Source organism: Chrysemys picta, chromosome 10, assembly GCF_011386835.1.
Source record: "Chrysemys picta bellii isolate R12L10 chromosome 10, ASM1138683v2, whole genome shotgun sequence".
NCBI lineage: Eukaryota > Metazoa > Chordata > Testudines > Emydidae > Chrysemys > Chrysemys picta.
Window position 1 is genome coordinate 42434408 of NC_088800.1, and position 21197 is coordinate 42455604.

General features: G+C 49.4%; 1 protein-coding gene across 1 annotated transcript; it reads right to left on the reverse strand.

Annotated features, from left to right (window-relative positions):
- Positions 1-625: 625 nt before the first annotated feature.
- LOC101936937 (sperm axonemal maintenance protein CFAP97D1-like) lies at positions 626-15377 on the reverse strand. The gene is made up of 5 exons (XM_005281007.2): positions 15285-15377; positions 13158-13238; positions 12152-12270; positions 10451-10634; positions 626-655 (listed from the first exon to the last, which is right to left on the reverse strand). Exons 1-5 carry the CDS (start codon positions 15375-15377, stop codon positions 626-628), a joined length of 507 nt encoding a protein of 168 aa, XP_005281064.2.
- Between the last annotated feature and the right edge of the window lie 5820 nt (positions 15378-21197).

Here is a 21197-nt window from a genome sequence, read left to right on the forward strand (position 1 = left end):
AATTCAACTTCGAATTGTTGTTTGGGGTCTCTTTTGGGATTATCCCATGCCTCTTAATCAAAATGTCTTCTTCGGTGACTCTTGTATTCTTGACTGGGTGGGGAAATAGCTTCACTGTAAAGTTCCTCTGCCAACTTCTGTGCACTCTTCAGAACATTTTGAAATCCCTCACCGATAAGACTGTAGGTATGACTTTGCTTTGTCTAGTTGTTCCATTGCTCCAGATATATCAAGGTCAACACCTTGGAGTCTCTTGCTTACAACATTTATTTCAAACAGTATGTCATGCCACAACACTAAGCCACACAGAAATTTGAAGTTATGTATGTTTCTGGTGATTCCATTTCCGTCTGCCGCTCTTCTCCCACAAACAGTTCCCGTCATAGCATTATCCTCCATAATGGCAACTATGGCATCATCTATCTTCCCAATTTCATGTTTGATAGGCTTTATTGCCTCCACTCGACTTTCCCATCTTGTGGCACTCAGTGGTTTCAGTGTCAGAGAGGATGTTCCCAGATGTTGCTTCAAAATTTGCCATTGAAGAGTTGATGCAGAGAAAAATACATAGATGCTTTGAATTACATTAAGAAATTCAGCAGCCTCACTAGAAGCTGATGCTGCATCACTGACCACCAAGTTCAATGACTGAGAACTACATGGGACAAAAAAAGCTTGAGGGTTTAACTCTCGGATCCGTGTCTGCACTCCTCTGATCTTTCCTCTCATGTTGGCACCATTATCGTAGCCCTGATGTCTCATGTCAGCTATTGCAATTCCCGTATCTTCCAGCTTTTTAAGAAGCACATTTGTCATACCAGCTCCTGTAGTATCATCAATGTCAATAAATTCTAGAAAATGCTCTCTGACAGTCACCATTGCAGGGACATTTTCACTAGGTTCTGTAGTTGTTATAAAATGCACCATTAAAGTCATTTTTCCGTATGGCTGATGTCAGGTGTGCAGTCCAGAATAACAGAGTAATATTTTGCTGATTCCAGATCTGCCACAATCTTCTGTTTGACTTTTGTTGCCAGTAACTGTATGATCTCATTTTGAATTGTTTTTCCAAGGTGGTGGTGTGTGTACATTTCTTGGGTGGTGACTCTTCTTAGATTCTCCTGGATTACAGCATCAAACTCAGCCATCAGCTCCACAATTTGAAGGAAGTTTCCATTGTTTGGCACATACAGCTGATCTGAAGTGCCATGCAGTGCGAGGTTTTGTGTAGCAAGCATTCTCACAATGGCCATGAGCCTTTTCAGAACATTTTGCCAGTAAAGAGACTCTGATGCAAGCTTCTCTTGATGCTGATCATCTATGGTGGCCTTTAACCTTAGTCTCATCTCAAGTTCTTTCCTCTCTGGTGATTTGCTGCCTTCTCATGGCATGCCAGATTTCTAGCCAGATTTTTCCAGTCCTTTGTTCCTGTAGAACCCAATGTGGCTGGAACATTAGACTGGAAGAGTTTGCAACAAAAACAGTATGCAGCATTCTGGGTTTTTGAGTACATAAGCCATGGTCTCTCCACTTTGTCACCATTGGGGATTTCACGCCAGTAATGTGTTGGATGGAAACTTCTATTTTCATTGTCTTTGGGGAACATGAAGTTTTTCACTTGCTGTAGCACATGCAGTACAAGGAAGTCCCTCAGGCTACTGCTCAAGTGGGTCCACAGTCCTGGATCATCTAGACTTAAGGAACTAAATTCAGCAGCAGCTGTTTCTTGCGCCTCTTCTCTGAGCTACACTTTTCTTCAGGAATGTGCATGGTTACATCCATGTGAGATGGAGATATGGATGCTGCAGTAGCTGCCAGGTCACCTGCACTCTGACTAACTGGAAGATCAGGCATCTCCTCACCACTCACATCTTCACTGGGGCCGGAAGGCTCACTGTGAAATATGTATCTCAGGAGAGCTCCTTCCTACTTAGATAGAAAAGCTTCCTTTGCTTTCTTTCTTTTTCTGAATGCTGCTGCAGAGGGGCGTCTTCTTCTTTCACTCATGACTGCTATCCTATGCCAGTGGCTCTCAACACTCAATTGAAGGGGACAAATAAGCAGGCTGGTAGCAGGGCCTGAGTGAGGGAAGATATCGGTGTCTTAAGGGCCTAACTGGCTCCTACTACTTCAGTTGACTGCCTGTTCTCCTCAAGTGGGTTCAGGGAAGCTTCAGGAAACAGGAAGTTCCCTGAGAAGCTGGTGTTAATCAGTCCAGGCTCCTGGGGGTGATAGAGAGGTACATAAAAGGCTCCTTCTCCTCTCTCTCCCTGCAGCTCCTGCTGCTTTCTGTTATTCCCTCACACCTTTTCTCCTGCCTGCCTCTTATATCTCTTGTGCCCTCCTTCCTCCAGCACAGCACTCCAGCATCTCTGTGCATTTAGAGCAGAGAGACTACATATGCACCAGCAGCAGACACAATTTTCTACACGCTGGGTCCTAGTGGCACCCCCCCACAGTCTGGCACCTGAGGCAACTGCCTCAGTTCGCCTCATGGTAAGGCCAGCCCTGACCCTGACCCCCTCCTGTGCCCCAACCCCCAGTCCAAGCCCTGATCCTCATCCCGGCCTCTGAATCCCTCGATCCCAGCCCGGAGCACCCTCCTGCACCCCAAACCCCTCATCCCCAGCCCCACCCCAGAGTCTGTACCCCCAGCTGGAGCCCTCAGCCCCCCTGCACTCCATTCCCCCTGCCCCAGCCTGGAGCACCCTTCCACACCCTGAATTGCCCATTTCTGGCCCCACCCCAGAGTCCACACCCAGAGCTCATACCCTCTCCTGCACCGCAACCCTCTGAGCCAGCTTGGTGAAAATAAGCGAGTGCATGAGGGTGGGGAGAGCGAGTGATGGGGGGGGGGATGGAGTGAGCAAGGGGCAGGGCCTCAGAAGGCGTGGGGTAAGGGCGGGGTCTCAGAGGAGGGGCAAGGCAAGGGTGTTTGGTTTTGTGCAAGTAGAAAGTTGGCAACCCTGCTTGGGTCTCCCAGGGACGCAGAGAACCTCAGCCAAGGGGGGCCAGGTTCTGCGAATCTCTCCCACTATTCTTGGGGGGCGGGTCTTTGAGCCCCCGCCTTCCTGCCATTCGACCCACAGGGCAAAATCCTGGCTTTGTTGAAGTCAAAGGCACAACTCCCCTGGGCCTCTTTCCCAGGAGATGTAATTAAAAACTAACCATCCTGCCCTTCAAAGCCTGCTACCAGGCAGCACAGCCTAGAGCCACCCCCTAAGCCAGGCCTGGCACAAGTGATGTGTTTCCCTCACTGGAGCATCTGGACACCTGATTTAAATCAAGGAAATCTTAGGTTCTGCTGACCAGCTGGGACCCCAGAGATGTGCGAGGACTGCTGTGATCCAGGGGCCTCTCAGTGCCAGAGGGAAGAGGTTATAGGGATGCCCTGGGCCTCAGGGGTGGCCCATCCATATAGGCGAACTAGGCGGTCGCCTAGGGTGCCAAGTGAAATGGGGAGCCAAATTTGAGGGGGGGAAATCAATTTTTTTTTAAAATGAAAAAAAAAATACAAATAAAATAACGAAGATGTCATTATTTCAATTCCTGTGCACATACGGAGGGAATATGAATTATAATTAATTTCTCTACATTTCTGAGAATTTATTAATATGTCAAGTCTTTTATTTACTGCAAAAATAAATAATATTTTAGTGAATTTTTGTTTCAATTTGCGACATAGGGTCAAGATGACCCATTCCGCAATTTTGATAAGCAATAACTCAGCCACAATGAAACACATCTGCTGGCGGCAAGAGCTGCAATGCTAGTGACACCTAACTCGAATATACATCAAGGTCGCATAGCCAGAAATTCATGTAGAGCGGAGATATCACAAGTTGATACATGTCAAACGGTCATTTTAACACACATCGCAGGTAGATGGTTAAGAATTGAGCGAATACTGTGGAAAATTGTGTATCTTGGTGACAAAGAATAAAGAATAACATCTTTCAGCATTATAAATCCAAAATGGGAGTATCTTTAAGTGTTATTAAACCTTAGCATTATTATCGGGCTGTATAATTATGAACTTTCCTTTGTTATAACTGGTTCACATGTAATAAATAAGGTCCATAAAAGGAAAGTAACAGCGTTAACGCTTAATAGACTACGAGAGCGATGATGTCACACTCCAAGCAGGTAACCCTGAGGAAGGGGATTACTTTCCAAACAACCAGTGTTGGGTTGTAACGTCAAAAAAGGTCATTGTGTTTCCGTGTAAACGCGGTAACTAACTGTTTTAATAGGTAAGTGAGTGTATGTTACTAATCATTGAACCTTTAAGCAGTGAAAAGATGTGTTGGGATGGCTGCAATGTGGTTTAAATCGCCAACCATGTGGTGGGTGTGACAGCCATACTTAACGCTATAATGCTTGCAGTTGGGAGCACAGTACATAACAATATTCAAATGCCCCATGGCAGAAAGAGGAAAAAGAAAATCCTCAGGAGTAAATGAAAGGCTGAGAAGGAAAAGGACCAAGCAAAACAGCAGGGATCCTTCCTAAAATATCTTCTCTTTAATCCAAATAAAGATGGAAGCAGTACACAGCATCAAGATGAAGGAATTTTACTTGGAGAGGAGGTTAGCTCACATCCGCATGGAAGCAGTTTGGAACATCAAGATGAGGGTATATTACTTTGAGATGAGAGGTAGCTCATATCCACAAAAAAGCAGTTTGGAAACTCAAGATGATAGAAACTTACTTCTAGATGAAGGCAGCTCACAGCATCAGACTGATATGGAAGTGAAGAAAATTTATTCACCTTCAGAGACATATGCAGAAATTGAAGTAAATGAAGTAGAAGGAAGAAAGGATGAGGAAGTTACAAACAAGTTACAGTATGGGGACCCAGCTTCATGGCCCAGATGTGATGATAGTGTGCGGCAAATTCTCGTGGAACATGGACCCAAACAAGTTCATGAATTTCCCTTCCCTAAGTATGGAAATAAAAGAAACTTCTCTGCTCAGCATTACAAGAGGAAACTCATTAATGGGGAAGAAATTCATCGAAACTGGTTACAATATTCAGTGTTTTGCTTTTGCTGCAAGTTGTTTAGAAATCAAGCAATTGGTACATCACTTACTGAAAATGGTTTGAAGGACTGGAAAACATCTTCAATTCTCTCTTCACATGAAAGAAGTACAGAACATTTGGAATGTTTTCAAAATTGGAAAGAACTTGAATTACAATTGAAAAAAGGAAAAACTATCAATGAAGAAAATTTACGTGTGATCAAGGAAAAAGAAGAATATTGGCAACGAATATTAGAGCATCTGATTGCTTTAGTGAGAATTCTCGGTGGGCAAAATTTAGCATTCCGTGGCCGCAGTAGAAATGAAAAATTATACACTCCAGGTAGTGGAAACTTTTAAAATTTGTTGAATACCTAGCTTTGTTTGATCCAGTCATGAAGGAGCATCTACGTAAAATTACTGATCATGAAACACAGGTTCATTACTTAGGAAAAAATAGCAGAATGAACTGATTCAAATCCTAGAAAATGCCATTAAAAAGAAAATTGTAGAAGCTGACCATTCTGCAAAATACTTTTCAATAATACTGGACTGTACACCAGATGTGAGTCATGTTGAACAAATGACAATGATCATTCGTTTTGTGGATATGGAAAAGTCTGCAGATTAAGATAATGTTGAAGTGCTCATAAAGGAACATTTTTGGGGTTTCGTACCACTGAAGGAGATGACTGGAGCATTTATGACAAACTATTCTACAAGAGCTTGAAACAATGTCATTATCTGTTGAAAACTTATGTGGCCAAGGTTATGATAATGTGAGTAATATGAAGGGTAAAGACAATGGTGTGCAAATGAGAATGATGGAAATCAATCCTAGGGCCTTTTTCGTTCCTTGCAGTGCGCAGTCTCTGAATTTGGTTGTCAATGATGCTGCTAGATGCTGTTTGGAGGCAAGCAGTTTCTTTGACCTGGTGCAATGTGTTTATGTGTTTTTCTCAGACTCAACATGCCGTTGGGAGATTCTGACTCGCCATGTGAATTCTCTAACTGTGAAACCACTTAGACAAGACGGTAGAGTCGCATTGATGCTTTGAAACCTCTTCGCTATGAACTTGGAAACATTTATGATGCCTTAATTGAAATTTCTGATGATACTACCTTTATTGGATCATCTGGCAATACGGCACATTCTGATGGAGTAGCACTTGCAAATGCCCTTTTCAAGTTCAAATTTGTGACTTCACTCATTTTGTGGTATAATATCCTTTTTGAGATTAACCTCACTAGTAAGCAGCTTTAGGAAAAGAACTTGAACATACATTCTGCTATTCAAAAACTGCAGCAAACCAAAAATATTCTGGAGGAATTCAGAAGTGATGAAGGGTTCAAAAGTACACTGGTAGATTCTCTCGAGCTTGCTGAAGAAATAGACTTTCCGACAGAATTTGAACCAGAGCCAGTTTGCATTTGGCAAAAGAAACAGCAGTTTTCGTATGAAGGATGAGACACACCCATTCAGAACCCAAAACAAAGGTTCAAAGTGAATTTCTACTTTGCAGTCCTTGATACTGCTGTTCACTCGGTTGATGAAAGATTTCAATAGATGCAGCAGCTAGAGTCAGTATTTGGCTTTCTATATGATATCCACAGCTTGTAAAAGAAAACAGCAAAACAGATAAGAGAATTTTGTATAAAACTAGAGTCGGCATTGACTCATGAAAATTCAAAAGATATTGATGCTACAGATTCGTGTAGTGAGCTTCAGGCTTTTTCAAGACGACTTAAGAAACATTCCGCTCCTGAAGAAGTACTGAAGTTTGTTTGTGAAAATAAACTCACGGACAGTTTTCCAAACATTTTTATAGTTCTACGCATTCTTTTAACTTTGCCAGTTTCCATAGCTAGTGGGGAACGTAGCTTCTCAAAATTAAAATTGATAAAAACATATCTGCGTTCAACAATAGTGCAAGAGAGACTTGTTGGACTTGCCACAATGTTAATAGAGCATGAAATAGCTGGAAAACTGGATCTAAAAGAACTAGTGACTGAATTTTCAAAACTTAAAGCAAGAAAAGTTATGTTTTAAGACCACAGAGTGTTTTTTATTCGGAATGTTTTGTAAATACAGGTTAAAGTTCATTGAAGAGTTTTCTTACTTCTTTCTATATTGGAATTATGTATCTATACTGGGGATCATGTTCTTAACACTGTGACATGGGGCTGGGCACCAGCAAGTGTTCAACAAGTTTCTTTCAGGCAGGAGACACTTCTCTACCTGCCTGAGTGTGTGTAGATTGAGTATGCTGTCTATTTCTCAATGGAGGCTGTAACATTCTGTACCTTGGGGGAGCGCCCTGTAACCTCCATATTCCCCACTTATATATGACATATAAAGGCCTATAAAGCATGCCTTGTAAGGTAGCAGCGGAAAGGTTATGATCTGCTGAAAGTCATTTCTCTATCCATATATGTATATCATTAATGCATATGTAGTGATGAGAATTGTGTTGTATGGTTGTCACTAAAACATGCTGTAAGTTGGGGAATCAGCCAGATATTAGTCCTCCAGAGACAACAGCAAGGAAAGTAACTAACACCCGGGCGGGGTGTCAAACAACCCATCAACAGCCATTGTCCAGCAAGGGAGCTACAATTCAGTGACTCACCTGCATGAGACCACACCCGGGGAATTGCTCAACCTTGCCTGGAGACTCAGCAATGCCCACCAGACATGCCTGGACTTGTGTTTTCCAAGCACATGGACTGAGGGTATAAAACTGAACATAGGGAGGCCCATGCTTTGCCTTTCTCCTTCACCCACCTACGCTGCAAGCAACAAGGACACCCTGAAAATGCCAACTGAGGGGACTGGCCCAGATTTCAAGGGTGAAATCTGTATACTATGAACTGCAGTATCCAGTGGGGTGAGAAAAACTGCTTAATCTAGATGTTGCCCAGTCTAATAGGGTTGAGAGTTTAGACTGCGTGCTTATACTTATTTCTTTTGGTAACTAACTCTGACTTTTTGCCTATCACTTAAAATCTATCTTTTGTAGTCAATAAATTTGTTTTACTGTTTATTTTTACCAGTGAGTTTGCATGAAGTTTGTAGCAAATCTGCTCAGGTTTTGCAAAGCCTGGTGTATATCCACTTTCCATTGATGAACTGGTGAACCAATTAATAAATCTGCACTGCCCACCTTGAGCAGTGCAAGATGGTATATTCCTGGGATACAGTGCTGGGAGCTGGGGGGATTTGGCTCTGGTGCCTTTCTCTGTGTGATTCATGAGTGGCCCTGGGAGCATTCATGTAATCTAGCTGGGTGTGGGGTATCCACATGCGGTTGTGCTGAGTGATAACAGCACTTGGAGGGGTTTGCTGCTGGTCACTAGCAAGGCATTGTGAGAGACAGCCCAGGCTGGAGAGAGTTAAGGGGGCACAGAGGTCCCACAGTCCCAGGCTGCACCCCGGGGATCCTGTCAGAGAGGCCTAGCTAGAATCTGAGCAAAAAGCCAATCACACGACTGCAAAGTCTTCCAGGGGAAAACCAAGCAGCAGGGAGTCACCTTGTTTACAAGTAAAGACAATGGAGAAGTGTAACTGGGGCTGCAGAGGCACCCCAGGGGTCCAAGCTGCCAGCTGGCTTGTCTTACGAATGGAGGGGCAGAGCCAGTCTGGCTGTTTGACGTTGGAGAGCCACTTTAGGCTGGCTAACCTTTACGGGTGTCATAAACATACAGCCAAGGATAGCATAAAATCCCTCCTTTACCTGTAAAGGGTTAAGAAGCTCAGATAACCTTGTTCGCACCTGACCAGAAGGACCAATGGGGAAAGAAGATACTTTCAAATGGGGGGGGGGGGGGAGACTTTGTTTTGTGCTCTGTGGGTGTTCTCTTGGGAGACAAAGGGAGAGATCAAGCAAGTAATCCAGCTCCTACTGAAATGATACATCTAATATTACAGAAATAGTAAGTAATAGCAAGGAAATGCGTTACAGTATCTTTTGTTTTAGCTTGTAATTTTCCCCTATGCTAAGAGGGAGGTTTATTCCTGTTTTTTTGTAACTTTAAAGTTTGCCTAGAGGAAAATCCTCTCTGTTTTAACTCTTATTACCCTGTAAAATTACCTTCCATCCCGATTTTACAGAAGTGTTTCTTTTACTTTTTCCCCCTTATAATAAAAGTTCTGTTTTTAAGAATCTGATTGGGTTTTTAGTGCCCCCAAAACCCAAGGGTCTGGTCTGTGCTCACCTTGGTTACTCTCAAGCCTCCCCAGGAAAGGGGGTGAAGGAGCTTGGGGGGATATTTGGGGAAAACAGGAACTCCAAGTGGTCCTTTTCCTGAATCTTTGTCTAACTCACTTGGTGGTGGCAGCATACTGTCCAAGGACAAGAAAAAATTTGTGCCTTGGGAAAGTTTTTAACCTAAGCTGGTAAAAATAAGCATAGGGGGTCTTTCATGCGGATCCCCACATCTGTACCCTAAAGTTCAAAGTGGGGAGGGAACCCTAAATGTGTAACCATTTGGTGCCATTAAATTGACTTGCTTCTTCTCAAATCTCTGCTCTGTTAAATGATCCTCTTTTGTTTTGACTACAAACATATCCTCGTGCTGTGAGCGGGGAACCTGCGGTGTAACTTGCAAGCTGGTGCGTAGTGTTCCTTGGGGGCAGCAGAGCTGTGAATTCTGTCAGCGCCCAGTGGGACAGGGGCTGGGCGCTCTAGGGCACCCATGGGGCTGGGCTGACACAAAGTGAGGTGTTCTTACAATGAAGGGAATTGACCTTTGGGCCAGAGGGTGGGTTCCTCATCACTCGAGATCTCTAAGTCAAGACTGGGTGTCTTTCCAGAGGATCTCCTCGGGGCTCCTGGGGGAGGATCTCTGCCCTGCGTTATGCAGGAGGCCAGAGTAGGTCACTGTGGGCCTGTCTGATCTGAAATCTATGAATTGCTGCCCCACTTCTCCCCGGCCCCTGCGTTCCCAGGGGCTACGTTTCCAGCTGAGCACGCGGGGCTCCAGCTGGCGCCAATGGGAGTTGTGGGTGCTCCCCACTTCAGAGGATCCAGCCTATCTGTGCCTGTGCATCTCTATCCCCACCAGACCCCAGTGGAGCGCATACAACCTAGCTGGGACAGGCAGCCTCGGACCAGGGCTCCCCCCTCCCTAGGGCAGGAGAGGGGTGGTGAGATGGGGAGCATTGGGAGTGTGGGGATGAGTCAGGGAGGGAAAGTGGGGGGCCAGAGGGGAGCACAGTGGGGGAGGAAAGGGAGTGTGGGCACCACAGAGAGGGAGCAAGTGGGAGGGCAGAGCGGGCGATGTCGGGGGGTGAGCAGCAATGGCTCTAAGGATCTCCCTGCCCTCCCAGCCCAGCAGCGACTCAGCCGCTGCCCGGCCCAGGCTGTCCCTAGGGGCTGCCGCAAGGCAGCAGCAACCCCTCCCCCCAGCCTCCCTGGCAGCCTGTTACCTGCACGGCCCGCATGCCACGGGGGTAGCGGGCGATGCTGTTGCGGATGAGCTCCACCCTCTCCCAGTGGCGCTCCCAGGGCTCCCGGGCGTACTCCGACTGCTGCTGCCTCAGCCGCCCCATGAGCCGCTGGTTCTCCACCCCGATCTGCGCCAGCTCCCGGCGACGCCTCTCACTGCTAAGGCTGGGGGCAGAGAACAAGCGGAGGAGCTGTGGTGCCCTTTTAGCCTCCCCTCCTGGGCCCAGCCCTCTCTGCAGGCTCCTCCACCTTGAGGTCCCGCCCCGATGCTACTGGGCCAGCAGCTGCTCAGCATTCTCCCTGATGCAGGGTTCCCCTGCCCTCGCCCTTTGCTGGGCAGAGAAGAGCAGGGGGGAAGACCAATCAATCCACCCAATGCCAGCTGGGACCCGTAGGCCCCATCTCCCACCCCCAGTTTCTCCAGGCCCTCCCTCAGCTCCAGGCAGCCCAGCTGGACTTCCCACACGGACTGCCCCAGTGCCGCCCATGCTCCATCATCCTGCTCCTCACCTGGGGGGCCTGTGGGCTAGGGTAAGGCCCTGCACCCCACTCTCCACCGTGGCCCATCAGACAGCTGGGAGCCAGGGGGTGGAGTGTGGCCAGTGGGTGGTTCCAGCGGTGGAACTCCCTGCTGCAGGGAATCAGACCAACCCAGAAGTTTCCACCTCTTCACACAACCCTTCCCAAGCAGACAGGGAAGGAGCCTGGGACAGGGACAGAGGAGGAGGATGTGGTGGGAGAGAAGCAAGGGGTGGATTGGACCTTTCATGGCCGATTCTAGGGCCAATTGTGGTTTTGTATCAGGTGGGTGTTATAAATGCAGTAGAGGCTGGGCAGACAGCAGGACAGGCACTACTGTGGCTGGCCTGAGAAGCACAAAGACGTTGAAGGGTCTCCTGTAAGGAATGGCGTGGGGCAGCTGGGGAGAGGGTGGATGGGGCATATGGGGCAGAGCGATGGGATCCCTCTGCATTCAGCACTCGCTGCAGGGATGCCTGAATGTTCTACCCAGCTTGCTCCTTTCTGCCCCCTCCAGAGCAGCGATGGGTCTGAGTTACACCAGAGCCTGGCTGTGGATGACAAATCCCCGTAGCGCATGGGGGGGTCCCAGCCTGGGGTCCTGGCTCAGGCCCATCTCTCCCCACGCGCTGCCGCTGGGAAGAGGACTGGAGAACTGTCTGTTGGGCTCACATGGCCCAGGCCCCAGAGAGGCCTGGGGCGGGTGGGACTTGCACCCTCCAGCACTTCAGCTATAGCTTCAGCAGATCTAGTTTTAAGTGTCCCAGCCCACGGGGCTTCCCCGGGCCCTTTGGAGCGTGTCCTCAGGCGTTGAGCTGCTCTTACGGGCTGTCTCCTGCTCTGCCCCAGATTTCCTGGCTGACTCAGGACCCCTGTCACAAGGACTGAAAGATCCAGATACATTAGAGCAAGTTAAGGCCCGAGGAGGTGTGGCCCACTATGGGTCTAGTCAGCACCTGCTGTCAGTCCTGGCTCATCGGCCGCTTCCTTGTCCAAACAGACCCAGGGAGGGGCTGAGATGATGTTACTGGGTGGGGGAACTGGCTGGCTCCTCCCCACTCAGGGGTCCCTTTGTCATGCAGTTCCTGCCCTGCCCCCCCCCCCCCCCCCCCAGCCATTCCCAGCTCTCACTGCCAGCCCCATGCCCTGCCAGCGGCACAGACCTGCATATACTGTAGCTATTCCAGTTGTCCACGCGCCCCCTGGACTGCACAATGGCGACTAGCCTGGCCAAGCGAATGCAGTCGTCTCTTTCTCTAATGGCCTGGCGCTCTCTGTCTAGCTGGAGAGGGACAAAATCCAGAGCGTAAAGCCGCCCCCTCCTTGAGGCAACTAACAGATCACGTCATCAATCAGTCACCCCATCAGCTCTGCCCACTCTCTGCCCCTCTCACAACAAAGCACTTTACAAACCATCTCAGGACGAGGCTCCAGTGCAATGCAACCAGCTCTGGGGCTTAGGAGGGGAATGGAAGTGGAATAATGTATCAGATTGAACCTGCTGGCAGCCCTTGAGCTGGAATTGCCCAGGCCCCCAGAGCTAAAACGGCAGCCTTGGGAAATGTGCCAGGGGATCTTTAATGATCACAAGTGACAGGACCAGCCTGCAGAAGGGCCCTCCAGCAGCACAGCACCCTAACGCCATGCTAGGGCATTGGGTCAGTAGTGACCCCGAGGGAAGAGCACCCCCTGCTGGCTCGCCAATGCCCATGTCTGGGTGATTACATCACTTGCATGCAAAAGGCAGGTGGAAGGTCATGGCCAATCCCCTGCCAGGTGGTTTATAAAGGATCTGAGCAGGATGAGCGGTGGGGTGGGGGAGATGAAAGGGGGCTCCCTGTGCCCCCCCCCCCCCCGAGGCCCAGGCCAGGAAATCCCCTGCCATCAGGGGTTTCTGGGGCCAGTACCCAGAGCCCACTGGGGGGGGGTCTCCTGTGGTAAGGGCCTGTGTCTTTGAAAGGGCCCCATCCTGACATCAGTGGGAGTCTGCCAGTGCCAGGCCCTCAGGCGGGGGCCTTCTGTTTGGCCCTACCCTGCGAGCCCTGGGCTGCAGCAGCAAATCCTTGGGGACGGGTCTTCCCCAAACCACCTCCCCCAGCCTCGCTGGGCTCCCCGGCAACGCCCGCCCGCCAGAGCAGCCAGCCCACATGCTGCCCAGAGGCTGCTCACCTGCATCCTTTTCAGGTTGAGCTGCAGGTGGCTGGGGGGCTGCAGTCCTTGGGTGTCCACGGCTGGGGAAGCCAAATCCACCTGCGGACAGAAGAGTCACAAGGGCTGCAGGGCTGGGTACACAGAGCCGGCTCTGGGAGCGCTGGCAGCTAGAGCCCAGGCTCGCCCCAGCTGTCACAGTGCAGGGCCAGCCCTCACCACCTGCTGGCCCCACGGCAGCCTTGAGCTGTGCCACCCACTTCTGGCCCAGAGCAACGCCCAGCAGTCAGGAGCCACCCATGGGCCCCTTCGTTGCTTGCGCCCAAAGGGGGCGCCAGCACATTGCACAGTAAGAGCCTCTCTGATCAGCACCTTTCTCGCAGGACTCTCTGTGCTGGATTGCTGATCTCCTTAACCCCCCCATCCCCCGAAACAATGCAGGGATAATTCCCCACCACCACCACCACCTCCCCATCAGTCATGGCCACCTAGGGAGCGGGAGCAGGGCTGCCTAGTAGCGGTGGCTCATTAATGAAGAGTTGAAGCCCTGGGTGCCCCAAGGTGGGTGCTGCCAGTCACAGCTCTGCCCCCCAGCGCTGGGAACGGCTCCCCAGCTCCTGCACACAGGCCCCAGCAAATGACATGATTAAGGCTGCGATTTAGTCATGGAGGTCACAGAATCCGTGATTTCCAAAGACCTCCGTGACGTCAGCCAGCGTGGGCTGGGAGCTGCAGGGTCCCCTGCTGTCTGCGGAGGCAGGGAACTGCGAGGTACACTCACTGCCTCAGGCGGCAGGAGCTTTCTGCAGCTCCTGATGGCCACCACAGCCAGCAGGGGAAATCGCCGCAGCTCCCGGCCACCACAGATGGCAGGGGGACTCCTGTTGCTCCTGGCCACCCAGGCTGGCGGCAGGGGGAACCCTAGAGTTCCTGGCAGCTGTTGGTGACAGGGGGAACCCCCACAGCTTCAGGCCCCCGTGGGCATCAGGAGGGAACCCTGCAGCTAAGAGCTGCCAGCGAAGGGGGACCCTCGAGCTGCGAGCCCCCAAGGGTATTTTTAGTAAAAGTCAGGGACAGGTCATGGGCTTCCATGATTTTTTCATTATTGCCTATGACCTGTCCATGACTTTTACTAAAAATATCCATGACTAAATCTTAGCCTTAGACATGATTAATCCTGGGGTGTGGGCCAGCGTCAGCATTGAGGGCTTGCTCCCCCCCAGTGCACTGTAGGGCTCCCCCTGCTGGCCCAAGCAGGGATGTACAGCGATCCAGGGGCCAAGCTGCCCTCTGCACTCAGGGTCCCTCTCTACTTGTCCCCATCTCACTGTCACCCTGAACAGCGCTGGGTAGGCAGCTCCCACGTTGGATCACTTCCTTGTCCAGCTTCCTCTCCCTGCCCCTTCCTGTGCCATCCCCAAACTGCTGTTGTTCCTCTTTTCTTCTCTCTGCATTTCCTGTCCTGGAGCAGCTCCCAGTTCCCACCCCCGGGCTCCACTCCCTCCCCTGCCCCATGCCATGCGCTGAAATGATCAGCAGTGCCATTGTTCATGGTACCACTGAAATGTCTCCATTGGCCATTAGAGCTACCACCCAGAGAGATTACTAATGGTTGGGGTGTCCCCCCTTCTGAGACTCTGCTTCAGGCTCTCTGCAGACTCAGGCAGCCATCCCTGTGGCAGGCACCATCAGAAGGTTTGCTCAGCAGGCCACAGCAATGCACGAAGCAGGCCGACTGGCTCTAGCAAACCTGACAGCTTTCAATAGAGACCAGCACACGCATGGCTCTGCTCCACACCTCTGCCAGAGCTATTTAACAGCGGCTGGTCAGTGCAATTACAAACCTGGATTAGTGCAAAGCTAGAGCTCGCTGCTTAAGTTCACACAGCAGCTCAGGCGTGTGGACAGGAAAGGCCAAGAACCCAGGTCTTTGGGCTCCAGGTCAGTACCTGCTCCATTGGACCATGCAGCCTCTTGTAGAAATTCCCCCAAAGACCCACTAGATTCCCCATGTCCAGCTACACACACAGAGTAGATTCTCTAGGGCCTGATCACATATCCCTGGCATGCCCCGAACTTCCAGACTACTGGCCAGGGCTCCTTGCTCCTACCTCATTCAGCCCCATCCTACTGCGCCCAGTCCCGTACCTTGCTCCTGTGCTGGCGATAGGCTGCCTTGTCCCATTTCTCCTGCAGGTACCTGCTCGCAGCAGGTAAGATGGGCTGGTAATCTCGGGACATGGGGCTGGGCTACCCAGCTATGGGGCTTGGCTATTAGCAAGCGCAGGAGGCAGGGAGAGCAAAGGAAACACAGGCCAGCTGACGCTGAGGTTCAGGTGACCCAGGTGGAAGCAGGGACTGACTGTTCCACTGGGTCCTAGCCTCCCTTCATGACTAATCAAGACAGGCCCCGGCCAAAGGTTTCTCTTGGGATGGTCAAGTTTCGCCTGAGTCCCAGGCTCTGCCTGGTTCCAAGCCCAGGGCGCTGGGTGCAGATACCCCACGTGAGGCTCAAGTTCCCCTAGAGATTTGCCAACCTGTCTGGAAGGCTGTTGAAAATCTGGTCCTAGCAGCAGAGCAGGAGGGTCTTGTCAGAGTCCCCTGGGGCTGGCCACGGGCTCTGGGTCCCACAGGCAGACAGCACCCCATCCACCCACAGGGCACTACCCTCTGAAGCCAGACATGGCTGGAGAGACGCAAGCCTGAGCTGAAGCCCCCTGCCTGGCTCCTGCTCCCACCTGTGACACACAGGGCTCAAGCAGCTGCTGGTGACCTATGTAGGGCCAAGTGGAGCTGGTGGCCTCCTTTGGCACTATGAACCCTGTTCCCGGCTGCCAGCTGGCGCTCTGTGCTGCCAGAGCTAGTGAGTGTGTACAGACAGCTGGGCACATAGCACCTGAGGTGCTTGGCATGCCCCCCTGTACCCCCGGGACGCTGGGACTAGTCATGTGACAGAGGAGGAAACTGAGGCACAAGGCAGAACCGTGAATTGCTCGTAGAGTCACACAGTGAGTCAGTGGCAGAACCAGGAAAAGAACCAGGAGGCCTCCCAGGCCCCAGATCTAACTACTAGATCACACTCTTGCCCAGAGCTGGGATGAGGACCCAGGCGTCCTGCCACCCAGCCGCCACTCTAACCACTAGATTCACTGTCACACAGATATCTGTAATTAACACGCACCTTTTGTGGCAGCTGATTTTTGTTTCTCTCAAATCCTCAGGAAGCTAACCAGACACTGGGAGAGCAGGCCCTGACACAGGGGTTTGGCTGAGCGTCATTACTGGGGTCACCAGCAGGAGGTGCAGAAAAGCCACTGGTAACTAGAGATGGGCTCAAAGCAAATGCTGCAAAATTGGGGGGAGCTCCCAAACCACGACAGTCCCTGCATCTGTCACAGCTGATTCCCAGTAAGAACCACTTCCCATGCTGAGGCCACCTGGCTTCCTGTGGTTCCTCCTGGGAGCCGGGGCGAGCTGCCTCCCGCTGATCATGTGTCCATTGCCATGGCCGCCTGCGGCTCCTATTTCTCCTCTATTCACTTTCCCGCAGTGCACTTTATAAATTATTCTCCTTCCTTCTGCTGGAAACGTGCTGCAGCCTTAAGAGGAAAGTTTCCTATTAAACCCTCTGCAGATAAACCCCATGGGGATGAAGCCACAATGGAGCATTGGTGACTAACGCAGACCTTGCATTGTGAGACTGCTAACGGCTTCACCAGGGTTTTAGTTACTCATGCCACCTGGGTCTATTCCCAGCTGTGCCACTGACTCTGCGTGACCATGCATGTGTCATTCCCCCGCTCTGTGCCTCTGTCTGTACAAGTAGGGTCATCATAGGGACCTGCTGCCCCAGGGTGTGGTGAGGAGCAATTAAACCAGTCTGCAAAATGCTGTCAGATCCTCCCTCAGGGACAGGTAACTGGCTGCTACTGGAGACACTGAGCCAGTTTATTAGAGAAGGGAGCGGCACTGGAGGGGTCTGGCAGAAACTGTCTCGGAAGGAATGTGTCATCTGCCTCCCAAAACACAGAGAGAAACCCTATAAAATAGGGCCATAGGATCCATATATATGGATAATTTTTTTAACAACAATGTACATTCACAGGGTAGGCCCGCTACTCAATGAGATGGGGAAACAATAACAGAAAATGTGGAAATGGCAGAAGTGCTTCAGTTTTCACCAAAAAGGTTAGTAGTGATTGAACGTCTAACATTGTGAATGCCAGTGAAAATGAGGTAGGATCAGATGCTAAAATAGGGAAAGGACAAGTTAAAAATTACTTAAGACAAGTTAGATGCCTTCAAGGCACCAGGCCCTGATGAAATGCATCCTAGACTACTCAAGGAGCTGACTGAGGAGATATCTGAGCCATTAGCGAATATCTTCGAAAAGTCATGGAAGATGGGAGAGATTCCAGAGGACTGGAAAAGGGCAAATATAGTGCCCATCTATAAAAAGGGGGAAGAGGACAACCTGGGGAATTACAGACCAGTCAGCTTAACTTCTGTACCCAGAAAGATAATGGAGCAAATAATGAAGCAATCAATTTGCAGACACCTAGAAGATAATAAAGTGATAAGTAAGCACAGATTTGTCAAGAACAAATTGTGTCGAACCAACCTAATAGCTCTCTTTGACAGGGTAACAAGCCTTGTGGAGGGGTGGGGGAAGCAGTAAATGTGGTCTATCTTGACTTTAGTAAGACTTTTGATACTGTCTTGCATGACCTCATAAACAAACTAAGGAAATACAACCTAGATGGAGCTACTATAAGGGGGTGCATAACTAGTTGGAAAAACATTCCCAGAGAGTACTGATCAGTGGTTCACGGTCATGCTGGAAGGGCATAACGAGTGGGGTCCCACAGAGATTAGTTCTGGGTCCAGTTCTGTTCAATATCTTTATCAATGATTTAGATAATGGCATAGAGAGTACACTTATAAAGTTTGTCGACGATACCAAGCTGGGAGGGGTTGCAAGAGCTTTGGAGGATAGGATTAAAATTCAAAATGATCTGGACAAACTGGAGAAATGATCTGAAGTAAATAGGATGAAATTCAATAAGGACAAATGCAAAGTACTCCACTTAGGAAGGAACAATCAGTTGCACACATTCAAAATGGGAAATGACTGCCTAGGAAGGAATACTCTGAAAAGGGATCTGGGGGTCATAGTGGATCACAAGCTAAATATGAGTCAACAATGTAACACTGACGCAAAAAAAGCAAACATCATTCTGGGATGTATTAGCAGGAGTGTTGTAAGCAAGACACGAAAAGTAATTCTTCCACTCTACTCTGGACTGATTAGGCCTCAACTGGAGTATTGTGTCCAGTTCTGGGCGCCACATTTCAGGAAAGATATGGACAAATTGGAGAAAGTCCAGAGAAGAGCAACAAAAATGATTAAAGGTCTAGAAAACATGACCTATGAGAGAAGATTGAAAAAACTGGGTTTGTTTAGTTGGAGGATAGGACAAGAAGCAATGAGCTTATTGCAGTAAGAGCGGTTAGATCCTGTAAACTAGGGTTTCTCAACCCATAGGTTGGGACCCAAAATTGGGATCAGCAGAAAGTTTCAAAGGGTCACTTGGCAGCTCCTGTCCCTCACTGCTCTAGGCACTGCAACCTCTGGGGTCCCAGCACCACTCTGGTTTGGCCCAGCTGGCATGATGATGGGAGTCCAGGTAGGATAAAATGTGAGTGACAACTCCGGGTCACAACTCCACTTTCACAAATTTGGTCCAGTCAGGGGGGCAGGGCCAAACCTGAGCTGCGCTGCAACCCTGGAGCAAAGAGCCAAGCCCAGCCAGCCCCACAGCACAGGAGCTGCAGGAGCCACTACAGTGGGGTGAGTGCTGGGCAGGACTTGACCAAAACCACCCCAGAGCCTCCACCCGCAGACTATTTATTGGCTGTAAACATTTGCAAATGGGTCCCAAGCCTAAAAAGGCTGAAAACTACTGATCTAGACAGTAATAGAATTCCAGTTTGTGAGAACTAAATCCAGCAAAGGGGGAAGTGAGAGGGAGGGATCCTGGCTTTTCATTTTAAAATGCTGGTTATCTTGAGGGAGTCACGATTTGGCCAGTCAGAGCTCTTAGTTTGGGTCAGAGCTGAAAGTGACCAGATGTGAGCAGGCCAAGGTGTGCTGTGCAGGCAGATGAGCTGCATTGTCAGAGCTGGAGGAGGGCTGTGGGACAGGCGCATTCAGGGTAGAGCAGGGGGTGCAAAAAAAAATTTTTTTGGGGGGGGGGGGTGTCAGTTTCAGCTCAGTCAGGGTTAATGACAAAAGCTCCAACTTGTAGCAAGGCTTCTCCGTGGGCAGATGCAGCCTGCTCCAGGGTAGTACACACTGGTCTCCTCACAGCATCAGTCCTGAGGCTGATACCAGCAGAGGTCTGGCAGGTGATGATTTGGGTCAGGCCAGGCCTTGGTCCCACCCAAATCCTTTCCCTGAAGAATAGGTACTGGTGGTTCCAGCAGATGGAGACTAGATCTGCTCTAGGAATTATCTGAGGAAATTCTCGGGCTGGTGCGATACATCAGGTCAGACTAGATGATCACAGTGGTCCCTGCTCGCCTTGGAATCTATGACCCATGCAGAGGAGGGGTCAGCAGCAGGAACTGATACTCTAGCTCCTGACTGGCTAAGCAGCAGTTCTGCAGAAAAGGACCTGGGGATTCCAGTAGATGAGAAACTGGCTATGAGTCAGCAGTGTGCTCTTGTTGCCAAGAAGGCTAATAGCATATTGGACTGTATTAGTAGGAGCATTGCCAGCAGATGGAAGGGAGTGAGTATTCCCCTCTATGCGGCAATGGTGAGGCCACATTTGGAGCATTGTGTCCACTTTTGAGCCCCCCACTACAGAAAGGATGTGGACAAATTGGAGAGAGTCCAGCAGAGAGCACTGAAAATGATTAGGGGCTGGGGCACATGACTTATGAGGAGAGGCTGAAGGAACTGGGCTTATTTAGTCTGCAGAAAAGAAGAGTGAGGTGGGATTTGATAGCAGCCTTCAACTACCTGAAGGAGGGCTCCAAAGAGGCACTGAAATGGGTTATCTAGGGAGGTAATGGATTCTCCATCCTAAGAGGTTTTTAAGGCCCAGCTTGACAAATCCCTGGCTAGGATGATTTAGTTGGGGTTGGTCCTGCTTTGAGCAGGGGGTTGGACTAGATGACCTCCTAAGATCTCTTCCAACCCTAATCTTCTATGGTATAGCAGACTGGATACAAACAAGCATGTCAGTTCATATTTACAAATCCAGACTGTCAAACCTAGCATTGAAGACTTAAACAATGGAGTTGTTCAGGCCAGGGCATGCTGCCGAGTGGGTAAATGGTGACTAAATGTTTAAGTCTGTATTTGGCATCTGTCTAGCTTGCTTGGTACCATTTATTTTTCCAAGAGTAACTAGTTTTGTTTTTTTATTATTAAAAAACTGTTCCTCTGAAATTCTTTACCCAATAAGGCTATCAACCAGCTAGCAAGCAAGGTCAGTTCTTAGTTTCTTTGAGCATAGCTGTTTCTGCTAGAAAGAGGCCAGGAGAATTTCTGAAAATCATTTGGTAATCTGTATGCAAGAGTTACTAACTGATTAGTATGCATACTAACTGATGCATCCGAAGAAGTGAGGTTTTTACTCACGAAAGCTTATGCCCAAATAAATCTGTTAGTCTTTAAGGTGCCACCAGACTCCTTGTTGTTTTTGTAGATACAGACTAACACGGCTACTCCCTGATACTTAACTGATTAGGATATCACATCCAATATAATAAGGGATATGCCCCCCATATATGGATAAACTCTCCTCTTCCACTATCTCCTCCAACAATTATCCTCACTTGATCTATGTACCTTGTACTTTCACCAGACAAGTTCTATGGAGTAAGCATTTGAAAAGACCTGAGACAAGGTGGGTGAGATGATCTTTTATTGGACCAACTAAAAGACTACCTCACCCACCTTGTCCCTAATATGCTCGGACAAACACACACTGCAAACATCACAAGATTTTAGGTTATGCAATGAGGGGTTACAGGCCATCTTTCCCAAGA